The sequence below is a fragment of the Temnothorax curvispinosus genome, unplaced genomic scaffold (genome assembly GCF_003070985.1).
Source record: "Temnothorax curvispinosus isolate PA1 unplaced genomic scaffold, ASM307098v1 QBEX01016800.1, whole genome shotgun sequence".
Taxonomy (NCBI): Eukaryota; Metazoa; Arthropoda; class Insecta; order Hymenoptera; family Formicidae; genus Temnothorax; species Temnothorax curvispinosus.
The window spans coordinates 84407-101158 of record NW_020226580.1 but is presented as its reverse complement, the minus strand read 5'-3'; the positions used below and the strand labels follow the sequence as shown (position 1 = coordinate 101158).

At 42.0% G+C, this 16752-nt stretch overlaps 1 protein-coding gene across 1 annotated transcript; it reads left to right on the top strand.

Annotated features, from left to right (window-relative positions):
* The first annotated feature begins 114 nt into the window (after window positions 1–114).
* LOC112467019 (tyrosine-protein phosphatase 69D) lies at window positions 115–14931 on the top strand. The gene is made up of 11 exons (XM_025035450.1): window positions 115–272; window positions 3297–3608; window positions 3803–4390; window positions 4652–4945; window positions 5034–5293; window positions 5446–6247; window positions 6323–6569; window positions 6856–7867; window positions 8284–8571; window positions 9052–9480; window positions 9865–14931. Exons 1-11 carry the CDS (start codon window positions 185–187, stop codon window positions 9943–9945), a joined length of 4401 nt encoding a protein of 1466 aa, XP_024891218.1. The 5' UTR covers window positions 115–184; the 3' UTR covers window positions 9946–14931.
* The last annotated feature ends 1821 nt before the right edge of the window (window positions 14932–16752 follow it).

The window sequence follows — 16752 nt, the reverse complement described above, 5'->3', positions numbered from 1 at the left end:
GGTAGCGACGGGAGGAGGGGCGCACGGAGGCCCGCGCTACCACCCGGGACCCGGGACAGCAGCGGCGAAAGGCCCGACCGAGCGTCGGCGAGTGCGGTGAGTGCGGTCGCCGACGCGCAACACCCGCGCCCCGCGCCGCCCGTCCGTCCGTCCGTCCACCCGACACCCGGCTGTCACGACCGCCATGTTATCCTGGAGCGGCGGTGTTACGTCGCTGGCGCCGCTGCTCTTCTGCCTCCTCGTGCTCGGCGCGGCCGGCGTCGACGAGTCCGGTGAGTCGATTCGCGGCACATTCACACATTCATACATTCGCATACACACACACTCACGCTCGTTCTCCTTCCGGGTGAAAGGATAGGGCGGGGAGGGGAAGGCGCGACGGGACGCGCCTCCGCGAGCCGTCCATGGTTCCGTTTTCAGTTTACGCTACTTCGACGCTCCGGCTGACGGCTCCGTTCCACGTCGAGAGTGAAAATGCGCGAGGGAGAAGCTGGGGAAACGTTCAGCACGAAAACCAAGCTTGCCAAGCGATCTCTCGTTCGCGAGGAGCGCCGCAAGAAATTCATAAGAAATCAGCGAACGATGCGATCTCTTTAGATTGATTTTTTTTTAATATAGGAGGAGGTGGAAATGCGAGATGATAACGTTCGGGGTTGAATTTCGATGACGGATCGGCGCCGAGGTCTTCTACGGAGTCTCTTCTTGGAGTATTTTTTTTTTTATATATCGTAATATTGCCCCCGAGAGGAGAGACGAGATTTCGCGTCGAAAGCCGGGAAGGAGCACGTGGAAAATTGCGCGCCGCGCGATCGATCGAACGCGCGGCTGGAACTCTTGGAGTAGTACGAGATCCGGAGGTTTTACGAGCCTGGCGTTTCTCCTGTACAGAATGCGGTAAAGGAATTCACTGGGCATTTCCATAAAAGTATCTTTCGGATTATCGAAATTACGTTTAAGCATTGTATAACAAAAGCGAGAATAAAAGTAACGTTTAGTAACGGCATTCTTTTTATCTTTTGCTATTTTATTTATTTATTTATTTGTTTTATTTTTGAGATTTAAGGAGGAGGATTAAAATTCCGAGGCGGATTAAAATTCCGGACTTTGGGGACTCAGGCGTACTTCAAATTCCCGGCTTTAGAGATCCGAAGGGTTCGGAATTGATCTTACATCTCTCCTATAGGAGAGCCTTAGCTGGAGCTCCGTTCGAGTGTCCGTCGCGCGGATTTCCCTCGTTTCTTGAAACGAGGAAAGCGTGACTGGTGCCATTGTTCCACCCAACGAGATAACTCGCCTGTGACTAAACGGATGAGACCTATCTCATTTCGTCGAAAGACCTAATTCCGGTGTCGATTCCAGTTAACGCGAACGCCCAATCCACTCGGTGTCGCGATCCCTGCGATCGTCGCAGCTGCGCCGGTTCGGCCGCGTGACCACCCGCGGCCCGTTTCTCGCGTGGCATTGACAGTTAAGCCGCTCGAAATTATAATCGTCCACTCGGTGATGTGGTACATATATCCCCGGCGTTAGCGATGTACCAGGTGGTTGTCGAGGAAGGAAGAGAGAAAGATAAAAGAAGAAAGAGATGAGTTTACGTGCCAACTTCGCGAGAATCCAACTTTGTAGCTCACGGATGAAAATAACTGCTCGCATAGATGTACTCGAGTCGCGAGTCGGACAATGGCATTGAACTGGTTTAGAGAAATGTATGTATTTATACAGGCTGTGTGGTAATAGGCGTCCACTGTTTTATGACAATATTCCTCGCGAGAGAGATGATCTGTCCTTAAAAAACACTCCGGCTGCTTTTGAGCATTTATTACTCGCTGAGAGCTCTCGATGAATTAGGGCAATTAGGCTATAGAAATGGATAATCTGAAGAATTTTAATCTGGTAATTTTAAATAGCAAAAAAGATGCCATCTTTGGTCAGGCTAGATCTTGGTAGCCCAATAATATTTAATAATTATTAAATAATGTTATTAAGCTTTAATTAGAAGTTATAAATAATAATTAATAATTATTAAGTAATGTTATTAAGCTTTAATTATAAATTATAAATAATACTTTATAATTATTCAATAATATTATTAGCCTATTATTAAATTATATTAAATATTATTATTAGCGTACCAAGATCTAGCCCGACCGAAGATGGCATCTTCTTTATTTAATTACAAGATTCGTATCGGCCCGATTTCACTTAATTTTAGATATAAACCTCACCTTGGCAAGATCTCGATCTCGATCTCGATGCATTAATCAAGACGATAATTTCGAAACTTTGCAAGCTGGACGAAAAGACGCACGCCATTCGATTATATTTTTGACAAGGAGGGTCGTCCTATTCCTCGAATGCGCCTTATCGCACTGTATGCATATGGTCGCGTTATCGTTTACCATCGATCGTGTGTGTATCATGTATTTGTACATATGTATATGTATTATCATGTACTAAAATAATGTGTACGTATCTGCGGATACGTGAATGTCCTGTAGGCAGAAGTGTGTGTGTAACGCGTGTTTGCATGGACCTTAGATGGTGTGTACATACGCGTGCCTGTGTGTGTGTGTGTGTGTGTGTGTGTGTGTGTGTGTGTGTGTGTAAAGCACGCGGGGGCGGTCGTTGGCATTGGATATGACACATTGTGGAAATAATTCAGCGAGATGTACTAGAAGTGAATCCGCCACTTACGATGTTTTTCTCCGTTTTGCTGTTATACGAGGAATCTTAGATTAGGACCGTCGAGAGAGAGAGAGAGAGAGAGAGAGAGAGAGAGAGAGGGAGAGAGAGAGATGCGCGCGTGCGTATGTATGTATATGTGGTTTTACAACGTGAGTATTCTTGAGAGAGAATATTGGTAGCGCGACACTCCAAAGTAAATAAAAAATATTTACATCATTAATCTTCGAGCGGTGCGAAAAAAATAGATAACGAAACTGCGGACATGATAAGGCCACACACGTGGACGGAGAGATTCGACGGAATAGAAACGACGGGGATTCGTCAATCGAGAGAACACGCGTTCTCTCATCCATCTTCCTATTCATCGAAAATGAACGGTCGCCGAACGGTCGAGCTATGCCTTAATTTGATTTCATTGATCGCGCAAGAATAGCATATTCAGAATTAAAGGGGCTAGTTCTGTGTAACCGAATTCGATATATCGTTGCGCGAGTTCTCGCCGAATTATGCCGAAGATCGATTTCGTATCCAAAATTACGTTCTCGAGCTTTATTTCAAACTCTTGTTTGCATCTACGTGAATTGATAACGAGAATGTTTCGCTTGCGGCAGGTATAGATAAGCCGAAAGCAGCGGCAGAACCGCCGAAACCCGAGCGGACCGCGTCGCTGGAGATTCGATCGTCACAGGATATCGAGGGTATAGAGGCGGGCAGCACGCCGTCGCTGTTATGCAAGCTCAACGTGCCGGGACAGGTCTGGTGGAGCACCGACGGCCGGAATCTCACCACCATCAAGGATTTCGAATACGGCGGACGGCTCGACATAAAGAAGGCCAGCAGAAACGACACGGGCGACTACAAGTGCTCCGCGCAGACTGTCGACGGCGAATCCCTCGAGAAAAACATTCATATCAGAGTGATAGGTGCGCGTAACGAGCTAATTTAAATGCCTTATCTTCCTTACGCGCGTGCGAGCGCGCCACGCTTACGAATATGCGTATTTTGGATTTCGTGGATAATACTCTCTCATATTGTCGCGCGATAAAAGATTCGAGAATCAATTTAGAAGTCGAACGATCTTTCGTTAAAAATGTCATCTCGTTAATTTTTTTTTCAGAACCCGGCAAGATAGCGTCCGGCGGGAACGTAAGAGCGAAAGTATCAGAAGCGGCCAACTTGACGTGCCACATACACGGTTATCCATTATCCCAATTTACTTGGTTAAAAGGGAATGATTCAGAGAGCAGCGAACACTTGAAAGATCTCACTGCCGTCGCGCAGATAAACGAGACCTATGCCGTCTTGATTCTGGAATTCAAGAGTCTGGCGCGCAAAGACAACGGCACGTATGTGTGTCAGGCGAACGACTACAACGGGGTGGTGAGCGCATTGACGCACTTGTTCGTCACCGATGTGCCGAAAGTCAGCATAGATTTCATGAAGGCGGTCGGGGCCGGCAGTATATTTCTAAATTGGACTGTCAACGACGGTAACGAGCCGATCACGAAGTACTTTATCCAGCATATGAAGAAGGGCACAGATCAGCGTCAGTATTACGCCGAGCAGATCGGCGGCGGTAATTCAAGTTACGTTCTCAAGGGATTTGAGAGCGGCACCGCGTACCAAATTGGCATCAGCGCCATCAACGCGCTGGGCACGTCACACATGCAATTAGATCCACGATGGATTACTACGCTTGAAAAAGGTATTTCTGAGAAAGACGTGACAAATTTCTCTTATTTAATAGTTAAAAAGAATCATACAGTCTAATTTAATAATCTATAAATTGTAATTAAAAAATAATTGTGGAATAACTGTGAAATTATTGAGCATATGTGGACATTAAATAATTATCTTTATAACTCAACGTTTGATCTCCGTGGCAAGGAAAAGCCATGCGCTTATAACTGCTTAAAACTTAATTTTATATTGTTTTATTGAATATAGCTTGAAAAATTTATTACAGATCCAGTATTTGTGCCGAAAGTCTCCGTGAACGGCGTGACGGAGAATTCGATCACGATAGGCTGGACCGTGCCGCCGCCAGATTTGAAGGAACACGTGCACTATTATAATCTGATGGCCACTCACGGCGATCAGAAAAGAGAAGCGGTGTATCCCGCCCAGCCGTTCATCGTGTACGCATTCGTGGAACTCGATCCGGCGACCACGTACAAATTCAAGATAGCCGCTTGCAGCGAATACACGAAGCAATGCGGCAATTGGAGTACCGAAGTAAATGGCACCACCCTGGATGGAGGTATGTCGGCGCGTACCGTGTCAGAAAAAATGTATTTCACGTTCGGCGAATATCGGTAAATATTCAAGTGTATTTATTGTTGTTACAGTGGCCAGTCCTCCGAAGAATCTCGTCGTTATTTGTCGCTACGACAATATAAGCAGCTACAGTTTCATGTCCATCACGTGGAAACCCCCGGAGAAACCAAACGGCATTATTCAGCGCTACAATATACAATTGAACGGCGTGGCAAGATTCAAGAACGACATGGGACGTCTGGACATCCACAGTTTTGAACCGCCCAGCTGGAGCGTCTATCAGAGGAACAGCACGCATTACAATAAGATACCTCCCAATACGAATTATACGGTATATAGCTAATTATTCAAGCTTAAATCATTCTTCCTATTATTTTTATCAGAATAATATTTTCTAAGTTATTTCATTTAATTAGAATAATTTCTAACTTTAAATTATCGTACAATAATATCAATTTCCGTGCTAAAAATAAATGCTTGAAGGTTCGGGTGCACGGAGTGACAAGGTCTCGCACTCCTGGCAAGGACGCCGTAGGAAACTGTACGACTCCAGTCGCGATTCCGGATCGCGACAATATGAACATGCGCAGCTGGCGGAAGATCGAGAGCCAAGGTAGACAGTTGTTCAAGCTCTATCTACCGCGCATCTCCGAGCGGAACGGCCCAATCTGCTGCTACCGCGTCTACCTGGTGAAACTACCGCCGCACAAGACGGTCAGCGATCTGCCACCACCTGAGGAGATCGCAGTGTACTCTTATCAATACGTGCACAGCTCGCCTACCGGCGGTGCCTACGTCGCCGAGACATTCGACAGCGATCAGTTGTTAACTGATATCTTCCTCGGCGACGGCGAGTCGTCTAATGGCGGTGCTATGTGCGACAAATGCGTCGGTCTGCGACCCAAACCGGCACCACCATTGTTACATTTTGTTCCGGAAATCCCGTCGACTACCACTTCAATCTCGAGTAACATAAGCAGTACCGTTACCAGCACAACGATAACTACATCGACATCGGCGACAACTGTGAATAACAGTGGTAGCAGCACGACTACCAGCTCCTCTACCACATCAACGACGACCGTTATTGACACCACGAAAATTGATACAACCACGGCTGTGCCTATGATTATTAATGCCACGGAAAAAGCGGAGAGACGGAAGAGAGAAGACACGCCGCTGCAAAAGGCATCCGTAGACGGATCCGGAGAACTTAGCATGTTATCGCCTTACGATGGTTTTCTCGATGAAACATCGAACTATACTGGTTTCATCGAAGTTATCGGTATGTACGAGTGTCAGTGGATTTGCTGAAACTTCAAGTTTGGTAGCGCATTGGATGATGGTTGATTTTTTGCAGTATTCGATCATGAAAAGGATCAGCTTCTACCGGCTTATAGTAGTTACTTTAATCCCCTTTACGGCGGAGTGGATCCTCTCAGCGTAACGGCCGCGGAAGCGACTACTGTCAGAGAAATGATAATACAGCTCTTCATCGCCCTCATTTTAACCCTCACAATTCTGTTTATTGCGCTCTGCGTGTTGTATAGATTTACAAAACGTGCCCAAGAGAGGGAGGAAGTCATAACGCTGCGCAATAGTTTCAGGTGAGTTCTAGAAAAACGCGATTTTATCTTTTAAATAGATTTTTATACGAATATTCTATTACGTAAATTATTTTATTAATATTATTTAAATTATAAAAGCTTTTTGTTTTAACAGCCTTATTCTTAAAAGACTTTTTTAAAATTAAAAGCTGTTGTCACAGAAACATAATAGAATGCATATAAAAACTTAAAGTATATAATAAGTTTTTTTCTGTATAATTACACAATTTCTATTAAATAATATCAATTATTCGTATTAGTATCTCAATGGATGTCCTTTTTCTAGACATCTTTGTAGAAGCCTGAGAGGTAGGCATCAACTCGTGGCAGCGAGTCCACCGGACATGCCGCCCATACCCAAGGGCGAGTTGTTGCAGGCGTACTTGGAACGCCATCGGGACTCAGATTATGGTTTCCAACACGAATTTGAACTGCTACCCGACCGATTCACGGACAGAACAACGCGCGCGTCCGAAGCGCAGGAGAACCTCTACAAGAATCGTTATCCGGACATCAAGTGTTACGATCAGACAAGGGTACGCTTGGCGCAGATGGACGGTATCTGCGGCTCTGATTACATCAATGCCAACTTTGTGCTGGGCTACAAGGAACGCAAGAAGTTCATCTGCGCCCAGGGCCCGATGGAGAACACTGTGTGCGACTATTGGCGCATGATCTGGGAGCAGCATCTCGAGCTGATCCTCATGCTGACGAATCTTGAGGAATATTCGAAGACCAAGTGCGCCAAGTACTGGCCGGACAAGCGCGAGACCAAAAACTTCGGCGACATCACGGTGGAGCACGTTAAAGAGCGCGCCTACTCGGACTACGTAGTGCGCGAGTTGAAGATGACGCGGCTGGGCGAGCGCGACGCCCGCGCGATCGTACAGTATCACTTCCTCGTGTGGAAGGACTTTGTCGCCCCTGAGCATCCGCACGCGATTTTACGCTTCATCAAGCGCGTCAACGAGGCGTACTCGCTTGAAAAGGGGCCGATCCTAGTGCACTGCAGCGCCGGTGTGGGCCGCACCGGCACGCTCGTGGCATTAGATTCCCTGCTGCAGCAGCTGGCCGAGGAAGGCCAGGTATCCATCTTCAATACTGTGTGCGACCTGCGGCATCAGCGCAACTTTCTCGTGCAATCACTTAAGCAATACATCTTCATCTATCGCGCGCTTATGGAGATGGCGCAGTACGGCGACACGGAGATCCCGGCAGCGCAGCTCAAGACCACGGTCGCCAAACTGAGACAGCGGGACAACGGGAAGGAGAAGTGCAGGATGGAGGAGGAGTATGATGTAAGTTACAGGCCAAAATTGAATGCCACAAATTGTTTTCACTTTTTCTATCAACTTGATTTTGTCTTTATTTGAGATCTGCAAATTAAATTGTTATATGTGCCAAAATTATTCTTACAAATATCGTTCATATCAGAATTGTTTGCTGTACCAGTTTGTCTCGCTTTTATTTTGTAAATCTTTTTTTCGGCGTGTTCTACTTGTGTACTGAACGGGTTAACGAATCACTTGTGAAAAAGCGATCATACATTTTGAATAACCAATATCCAATAAAGTAGAATAGAGTGAATAGACCATACATATTATAGTTTATTCGATGAACACGTTACAACACTTTTATATTTCCCCAACAGTTTTATTGAGAAACGAACATTTCTCTCTCATATTTATGTTATACGTATAATTTTTGTTAATAGAAAATCAGTTCCGTGTTGGAAGATCGGAAATCTTTCTCTGTTGGCGGTGGAGATGAAAATAGATCGAAGAATCGAAGCGAAATGGTGATACCATATGATAGAAATCGCGTGATACTCACCCCAGTTCCGGGAAGGGAACATTCGACATACATAAACGCATCGTTCATCGAAGGCTATGATAATTCCGAGTCGTTTGTCATTACCCAAGATCCACTGGAGACCACCATAACGGATTTCTGGCGAATGATCTCGGAACAATGCATCACTACGATAGTTATGTTGTCGGACGTAAGTATACATATTTTTTTCTAAATTTTTTTATTGCATTTAATGAAGATATTGGTTTTGTTGAATTTGTCCTAATTTTTGCAAGAAGTGATACATGTATGAACATTGCGTTAACATAATATACATGGTATGCAATTTCATACAGCAAAGTTTTAGGGAATTAATTGACGATATATTCTTTATTGAAAACTTGTTTATACATTGCTTTATATATATAAAGAGTATTCCAATAAAATTTAATCAACACAATAGTATCTTAAGTAATAAGTAAACGATGTTAATTTCTTACAAACATATAACAATATTCCTGAGATTACTTCATAATGACACAAGATACATGAAATTCTATAATCGGGTGAAAGAAGTGTCAGAGTCCCCGATTTCGATAAGAGCGAAGCATGCGTACTTTTAGAAAAGATATTTGATATCAGAATAAATATCCTATATAATCGTGTATAAAATATATAATATCTTTTTCAGTTGAACGAAGGCCCGCGGAAATGTCCACGGTACTGGCCTGACGATGAGACCGACTACGATCATATAAGGGTCCGTTACATCCACAGCGAGAGTTGTCCATATTACACGCGTCGCGAGTTTTGCATTTTGAACACGAAGACTGACGAGAGCGGGGTCGTGAAGCAGTATCAGTATCACGGCTGGCCGACGGTGGAGGGTGAAGTACCTGAGGTGACGCGCGGTCTCATAGAACTGGTAGACCAGACGCTGACGAACGACACCGAGACGAGCGGCTCACTGGCCGTGCACTGCAGCTACGGATCAGATCGGAGTTCCATGTTCGTGGCACTTAGCATACTGGTCCAGCAGCTGCGCACTGAGAAGCGCGTGGATATTTTCACAACGACGAAGAAATTGCGCTCTCAGCGACACGGCATGATCAGCACCTTTGTAAGTATTTTCATAACTTTCTTCATATCGATTGTGTTGTAACAAAAAATTGGATATTTTCTATGAATTTTGACTAAAAGTTGGATATTTTATTTAAAAATTAGGCAATACTCTTGATATATTGCAACACAATTAAAATATATAAAGTAACAAACAATTACAGTTACTACAATAACAGTAACAATTGAAATATTTAAACATTATATATATATTTTTGTATTCTTTATCATTACTTTTTTTCAACAAAGCTCAACTATTTATGATGAAATAATTAATTGCAAATTTAAGAATTATAATACAATATCATATATTTTGTTATTTATTGTATTTTATATCATATTGTAATTGTATTTTGTGTAATGTTTGTCATTGTGCGTGTTGCAGGCGCAATATGAGTTTCTGCATCGTGCCATCGTGAATTACTCGGATCTTCACAATTTGGCCGATGAGGAAACGGCGTCATAATGCTTGAAAACTGGCAAGAGCGAGACTAGACTGTTCTAAATATTGTTTGGGCGGACATGTGCGTGAGAAAGTTCCGTGACAGGTGTCCAAGGATCCACAAACGTTCGAACAAACGTACATTGCCCCAACCAAAGATGAATAAACATCGATAAAAAAATCATCGGTATCATCCTCATCCATTATCGTCATCATCGTCGTCTAGACAAGCGGATGTACAACGCGGATCTAGAGACTATTTGTACATAATATATCCGCAAATTTTACATGTGCTGACTATAAGTTAAGTGTGGAAGAGGAGCATTGACTGGAGATTAACTAGAAATCGACTCGTCGTGGTATCATCACGTGGATTTCCGACGTTGTTCGTGAGAACCGCAAAGTGCAGTGCGTGACGTTGTCACAAAACCGTTACAGAAGCTTATTTTTATCGGTAATCTAACGATTTAGCCACAGAGCTAGTAATGTATCCACAGTGTGACAAAAAGTTTTGATATCGAAATCCGATGTTGAGCAGATAGGGGTGTTCTTGTCGGTATCCTCCATACGGCTGTTCAGCGAAGGACTGACACAGGAACGGACGGATATAACTTGTATAGGTATGAATTCATTTTTCTGAACAAATATATGAGACGCGGGCTATAACTCCGAACCTCTTCACTCTTGCGAATCTTTCAATTAAAGCTAAGTGACGAGAGAGCTCATCATGATTATTCGCACAATTCGTGAACCGATCGCGAAAACTTCTCCGAGGTTCCCTGGCGTTTGCAGGACATTCCGTTTCGAAGCGAGCGAAAATGAAGATGAGCTAAAAAATGCAATTATCTTTGTTTACTTCGGAAAGACCTTCGGAAGAAAGCGTCTTTTTCGCAACGACGCGAGACATCCGCTGTTTTACGATCTGTCATTAGCGATTGTAAGCGCGTTGCGTATATTTATATGTTCTTCAACAATATATCCGTTATTATTACGATATATTACGCGTATGACGCGTGCGCTGATTTCTTTTCTAAAAGGAAAAAAGACTGATAGTCTTATTCAGTTTGGATATACGCGACTAAAGCACATACCTCGTTTGCACAACGTTTAGATTTCCCTGTGAATCGTAATATCACTGTAGAGAGGCGGTCGTTCTCTTTTCTATTTTTTTTTTGCTTTTCATATTTGATAGAAAATTTCTAATACGTATACGATATACACATATATGCGATGTGCTTTTTTTCACGCGTGATGACACGAAAATTATGTTCGTGACTTAAATCGAATACCGGACGGGCTGGGCAAACTATTCTTTTCTAAACCTAAAATATTCGAAAGATATATTTCGGAAACGAGGCACAGAGATGACGATTCGACATGAGAATATGATTCAGAATGTAAAATGCAGATCGCGACTTGATGCGTGTTCGCTGATTAGCGCGTGTTCGAAATACCGCCCGGCCCTGCGAGAAAAGACGAAAAGGCGAAAAATTGGTGAGGTCGATATAAAAGTGAAAAAAGTAAAATTGTAGATTAAGCGATAAGAGAGAAAGAGGGAGAGAAAGGAAAAAAAACAGAATTATATGTTTATTCCTCCGCACGTTCGTTTAGTTCTAGTCAAGTTTAAGCTTCAGCACGTGCGCTGCCAAGCCATAACGCCGACCTTTTGCAGGAGGCAGAAGACAATCAGGTTAATTACGATTCGCACCGCGTCCCCATTATTTCCTTTTTTTCTTTCCTTCTACGCAGGAATCCGTCTCATTCCATTTTTCCAATCGGAGACCCTCCGAAATGAGAGACATGAAGTAACGCGTCTGATTTCTAAAATTACTATTAAAATTGTAATCATTTTAATTGTATGCGAAATTGTTAAATTACGATTTTCCGCCAAATTTTACAAGGGTAGAAATGAAATTGGCATAATTAGTATAAAAGTTGAATCATTGACGAAGCTTTTTTTGTACTTGTACTTGTTTAATATAATTTTATTTTTCTTATTTTAAAGAATCTTTTATCTCTTTTGTAAAATAGTTTACACTCAAGACTAGCAGGAAGAGAATTCTGAATTTTCAAGGAATCTGACTTCGACGTTATTGCGTGATTCACATTGGAGGACTCATTTTAATGTTAAACACGCTGGATGAATGTGTTCCGCCTTATTACGCGACAAATAGACACGTTAGTTTTTAGTCGTTATCGCATGAATAACTCGCTTCAGTTATGTTGTAGTTGATAGAGAGCCTCTAAAAAGATAGGGGGGACACTCGCCGCCTGTATTTATAAATATATATAAATATATATATACATTGTTACACTATCGCCTATCGCTGTTACTATTTGTATCGATGAATGGTGTGACAATACTTGTTTCGTGCTCCCTCTCAACAATATACCTGTTGTTATACGTGCGTTCTCCGCAGGGTCACGCGACGTTTCGTTCCATTTTTAATTATTAATACCCGTCGTAATATTATTCTGTAACTCTCCTTCAGTTAGACATTAGACTCACGAACAGCAGCGACGCAAATGACTGCGAAACGAGAAAGAGTCGTGTGAATAAAAAGAAGCAAATACACAGAATTTAATACAATTTGTTTTTTTTATCAGCGAAAACATAATTATTAATAATGTGATATAATTATTATATCATATATTATATTAATTAATAATAATCATTTTGAAAGATTTTTTATCGTCTTTGCTATACATTTACAGCACGTTTATTCACCCGACTCATTAATCACGGCTTCCTCTTATTTACAGCAGATAACGTTAAAGCGTCGATTTGATCGATCAGTAACTTAAAAGTGTTGCGAGTCGGGCAATTGTCGTCTCCGACTGCTACTGCAAACGCGCGTACCTTCCACGCTTAGTATTTTATTTCATTGCGCCACGTTTATTGTATTATAGCGTTACGATACACGTCACGCGGACGGTAAGTCCGACGACCTGCGATCAGTCGTAGTTTCGTCGTTTGTCTCTCACGAGTTAATCCGTAATCTCTGAACGCCTAATCGACAAGATGCGACTGTGAGAAGAGGCGACGAAACAGGAGCCCTGCTGATAGCACTTGACAATTCTTCGCGCGCGATCCATATCGACATACCATCCCGAGTTCTTCACGAGAATTTCGTTCGGGTCGGATCGGTATTTCGAAACCTTTCTCCTCCGTCTACCGACCACCGCGATTCTCGTGCGATCGTTTCAGTCTTGACGTAGAGATTAGCGAGAGAGACCATTCCGCCAGAGACCTCTCGGTGAGACGCGAGATTCAACCGACGTACTTCTTAACTATAGATCAGCGAAAAGTTAATCGATTAAGACTAGAATTAAATTTGTATTAACGAGAGACACTGAATGACGCGCAAAGGAGATTCGTACTCGTTTCCGGTTCAGAATGCACAAAGTAGCCCTAAGAGAAGAGACGAGTCAAGAGAGACCGAACAATCGATCTGAAATTTCGAAGCTTTTTCTTTAAATTAGAGAAATCTTACATTTTTTCCCATATCTTCTGTTTTCCAATCCTTTTGTTTTATGGAATTAAAACAATTCATTTTTGTAATAGGAATTAAAATGTATTTTCTATCCTAATACACGAGTTTTTAGTCCAATCGCTGAAGCTCCAAGCTGAAGAATTTAATTTATTCCATAATGAACTCCCGTCACATCATTAATTTTATTTTTTTATCTTATTTTTTACAAGTGTTTTACGTAATAAACAACTGTACATGTCTTTAGAAAAAAAGAAAGGCAATTTATGGGCAATAATTTCGTGACTGTTCCTTAATTGGAAATTATGTTCCTTCATGAATTCGCAGCGCGGTTTCAAGCGGAACGACACGATGCGAAATACCGAATCTTGAACGATATTTCCACAATTGTATAGCGTAGCCAAGAATAATATTCTTTTATCGTCTGTAATAGTAACGGAACTAATGTTCTCGTCGAATTAACTTTACAATTCGCATTCGAGGAGAGAAAGAGTGGTAGCTACTCGGAAATAAGGTACTCGAATACGCACACTCGAGACGCATATTAATCGCCGTTAACTAGCATGGTAACACAATTCCTTTTTGATAAATCGGGTGAACGGCGCCGACTCTTCCTGGTCCACGCGCGACTTCTCTCTCAGAGAATCTCGCCCGGGGACGAACTCTCCACTCCTTTGCGCCGACCGTCGTCGTCGGCTGCAAATGTAACTCTATTTTTACATTTAAAATTTTCTACGTTCGCGAGACGAACAGGACAGGAGGAAACTGCTCATCCGGAGTAGGAGGCGACGGTCCGCCTTTGACGCGAGACGAAACGTCTCGCGGGGTCCATCGGACCACCCCTGTCGCGGCCAGGAAGGGTGGCGCTGGGTTATTCACCAGTGCGACTGAGGTTCGATACGCGGATAATACGCTCGGCTATTTGCAAAGCGGTAATTTAATTAAACTTGATACTGTGAAGTTCCCACCGGTGTCGCATGCGTGCAAGATTGCGTTAAAGATTAAAAAGCGAGGCCTATACAGATGCGAGAGGAAGGGTAATGAATAAATTTGACTTTTGATCACTCTGCGATATTCGCACAACCTGCTTGATGGTTCTTTTCAATTCGTTGCAATCAAATCTCTTTTTTAAAACAGAAAAAAATGTACGTATTAATTAATATATGTACGTGGCCTAATTCATTATTGCTAAAGTCGTCCAAGAGACACCGTAATATTATATCTTTAAAGTAAAAAATTTTTATTAATTATAAGGCTTCTCTTACATCAAAGATCAGTGAGAAAATATAATAGAAACATATAAAGGAAACAATACAGTTAGTTGTTCATGTGACTATATATATAAAATTTATTTATATAAAATTTTAAAGATGTGAATAGCGTAGGGTGATCCTTATTCCTGTCTTTCCATCGTTATCACATTTTGATTAATAGGGAAACATCTCGAATTGTAAATCGCCGACGAAATATAAATTCTCTGAAAGATAATTAAAATAAAACGTAATTTTGACTTAATCACGATTAAGTCATTTATTTGCGATTAAACATTTATTTGCGTATGTGATCTATCTTTCTAATTGCAATATAATTTTTGTAATAAGTACAATGTGTGGAGAAGATAGAAGATATGTATAACGTTAAGATTAATCAATTAGTTATCGCGATTCGCGTTATCCTTGAAGAGTCAAATTATCTTTCGAATTATCTTTGAAATTGGACCCGGACCCACTTGATCCTTCCTCTTAACGCGTTTCCTAAAAAAAGGGGATTGTAAAGCGTGCAAACGGTTTCGCAACAAGATATATTCGAGGTATTCCCTTCCAAGTGAGATTTTAATTTAGCGGGTGTACATGCACCATCATCGGCTGGAACGTGTTGCGCGAATGGCAGAGGTGCGTGCCCCCTGTGAGGACGTGTGCGTGACGTGTGTTATGTGTCTGAGAGGATCCGCGAGGATCAGAAGAGACGGCGGTTAAAAACGCAAGGAAAGAAAGAAAACGATTATTCAGTAGTAGTAATGTAGAAAACGTTTATCGAGGGAGACGCCGGATCGATGCTACTCGAGAGCAACGGCGTGCATCGAGCTGCAATACGATTTACTCTAATTATTATAGATTTACGTTGCACCTGTGTCGAGTAAAGAGCGATTGGAATTGCTTTCTTTATCTCTTTTTTTTCTATTGGAACTTTACGATCCGCGATTTTTTTAGCGGAAGGACGCGATCCACCGTCGTCTCTGTGTTCGTCGATTAGGTATCGATAGGCTCGAATTTTGTAAATTAACTTAACGATTAAGATAGCACACACGGGAAGTACCGCCGCGCATTACATTAACAATTACGTTCGTACATGATAACGAGATATAATTATAAGAGACATTTGCATATATATATATAGTCTTAGTCTTTTGTATGATATTCACACGAAGGAGGGAAAACAAGGTGGATCACGCTGAAAGATCTATATCTGAGATATTAAGTGTACTGATAAGGAGGTAATCGGAATAATTGACGCGCGTGCGAGATTACGATCGATAGAAGAGGTCCAGATACGCACGCGGTCTCGAGAGTTTCGCTGTCGAGAGTAGTCATGCAGCCTCCGAGAGTGGAACTCGCGGGGGCACGCGGCGAATTTTTGCGACAGCGCTCATCATCGAATCATTCTTTTGTATGAAAAGTTGTAAAAGCGATATCGGTAACAGTGCACTCGATGTGAAAGGAAATACATGACACAATAATGAGCCGTACACTCTTGTCTCTCGTTTCTTTCCCAATTTATATCTCTCTTCTTTATACACGTTATGAGATGTGGTCTGAAGAAACATATACGTGTAGCAAAGCGTTATCTTAAATTCGGGGCAAGAAGAAGAAAACTTTAATATTATTTAATTTTCATCTTCTGAAACTTTTTTCGCAGCTTCAATAAGAATAAAATATTATATAAAAGACTTTTTATAACTTTTTTCAACTTTGTTCTTATTGAAAATGAGAAAGAAGTTTTAGAAGGTCAAAATTAAATAATATTAAATTTCTTTTTTAATAAAGTTTCCAAAGCTGAAAAATCTCCTATTTATAAAATGTATGTGATATATATTAACATAATGTATGTAATTTCCTACTTTGCCACTTTGGAAAACATGCCACTTATACAAAATGCAATGCTTTATTCTACCAAAGCATCGACAGATGACCCTAACGGTCGCATTCATCATTACTAATAATTAAGCAACGGTTCATTGCCTGTAATAAAGCACTGCATGTACAAGTGCGCTTTATTTAGGCGAACCGCAGTTATTTGCACGATACTTCCAAGAATTTTATTCAGAGGATTCTCAAAATTG

What these genes read in the sequence shown, in the direction of transcription:
- LOC112467019 (XM_025035450.1), top strand. Translation starts at nt 185, where the DNA reads ATGTTATCCTGGAGCGGCGGTGTTACGTCGCTGGCGCCGCTGCTCTTC. An exon ending in CTCCCAATACGAATTATACG is followed by an intron (nt 5,294 to 5,445) that starts GTATATAGCTAA and finishes AAATGCTTGAAG; the next exon opens with GTTCGGGTGCACGGAGTGAC. An exon ending in ACGGCATGATCAGCACCTTT is followed by an intron (nt 9,481 to 9,864) that starts GTAAGTATTTTC and finishes TGCGTGTTGCAG; the next exon opens with GCGCAATATGAGTTTCTGCA.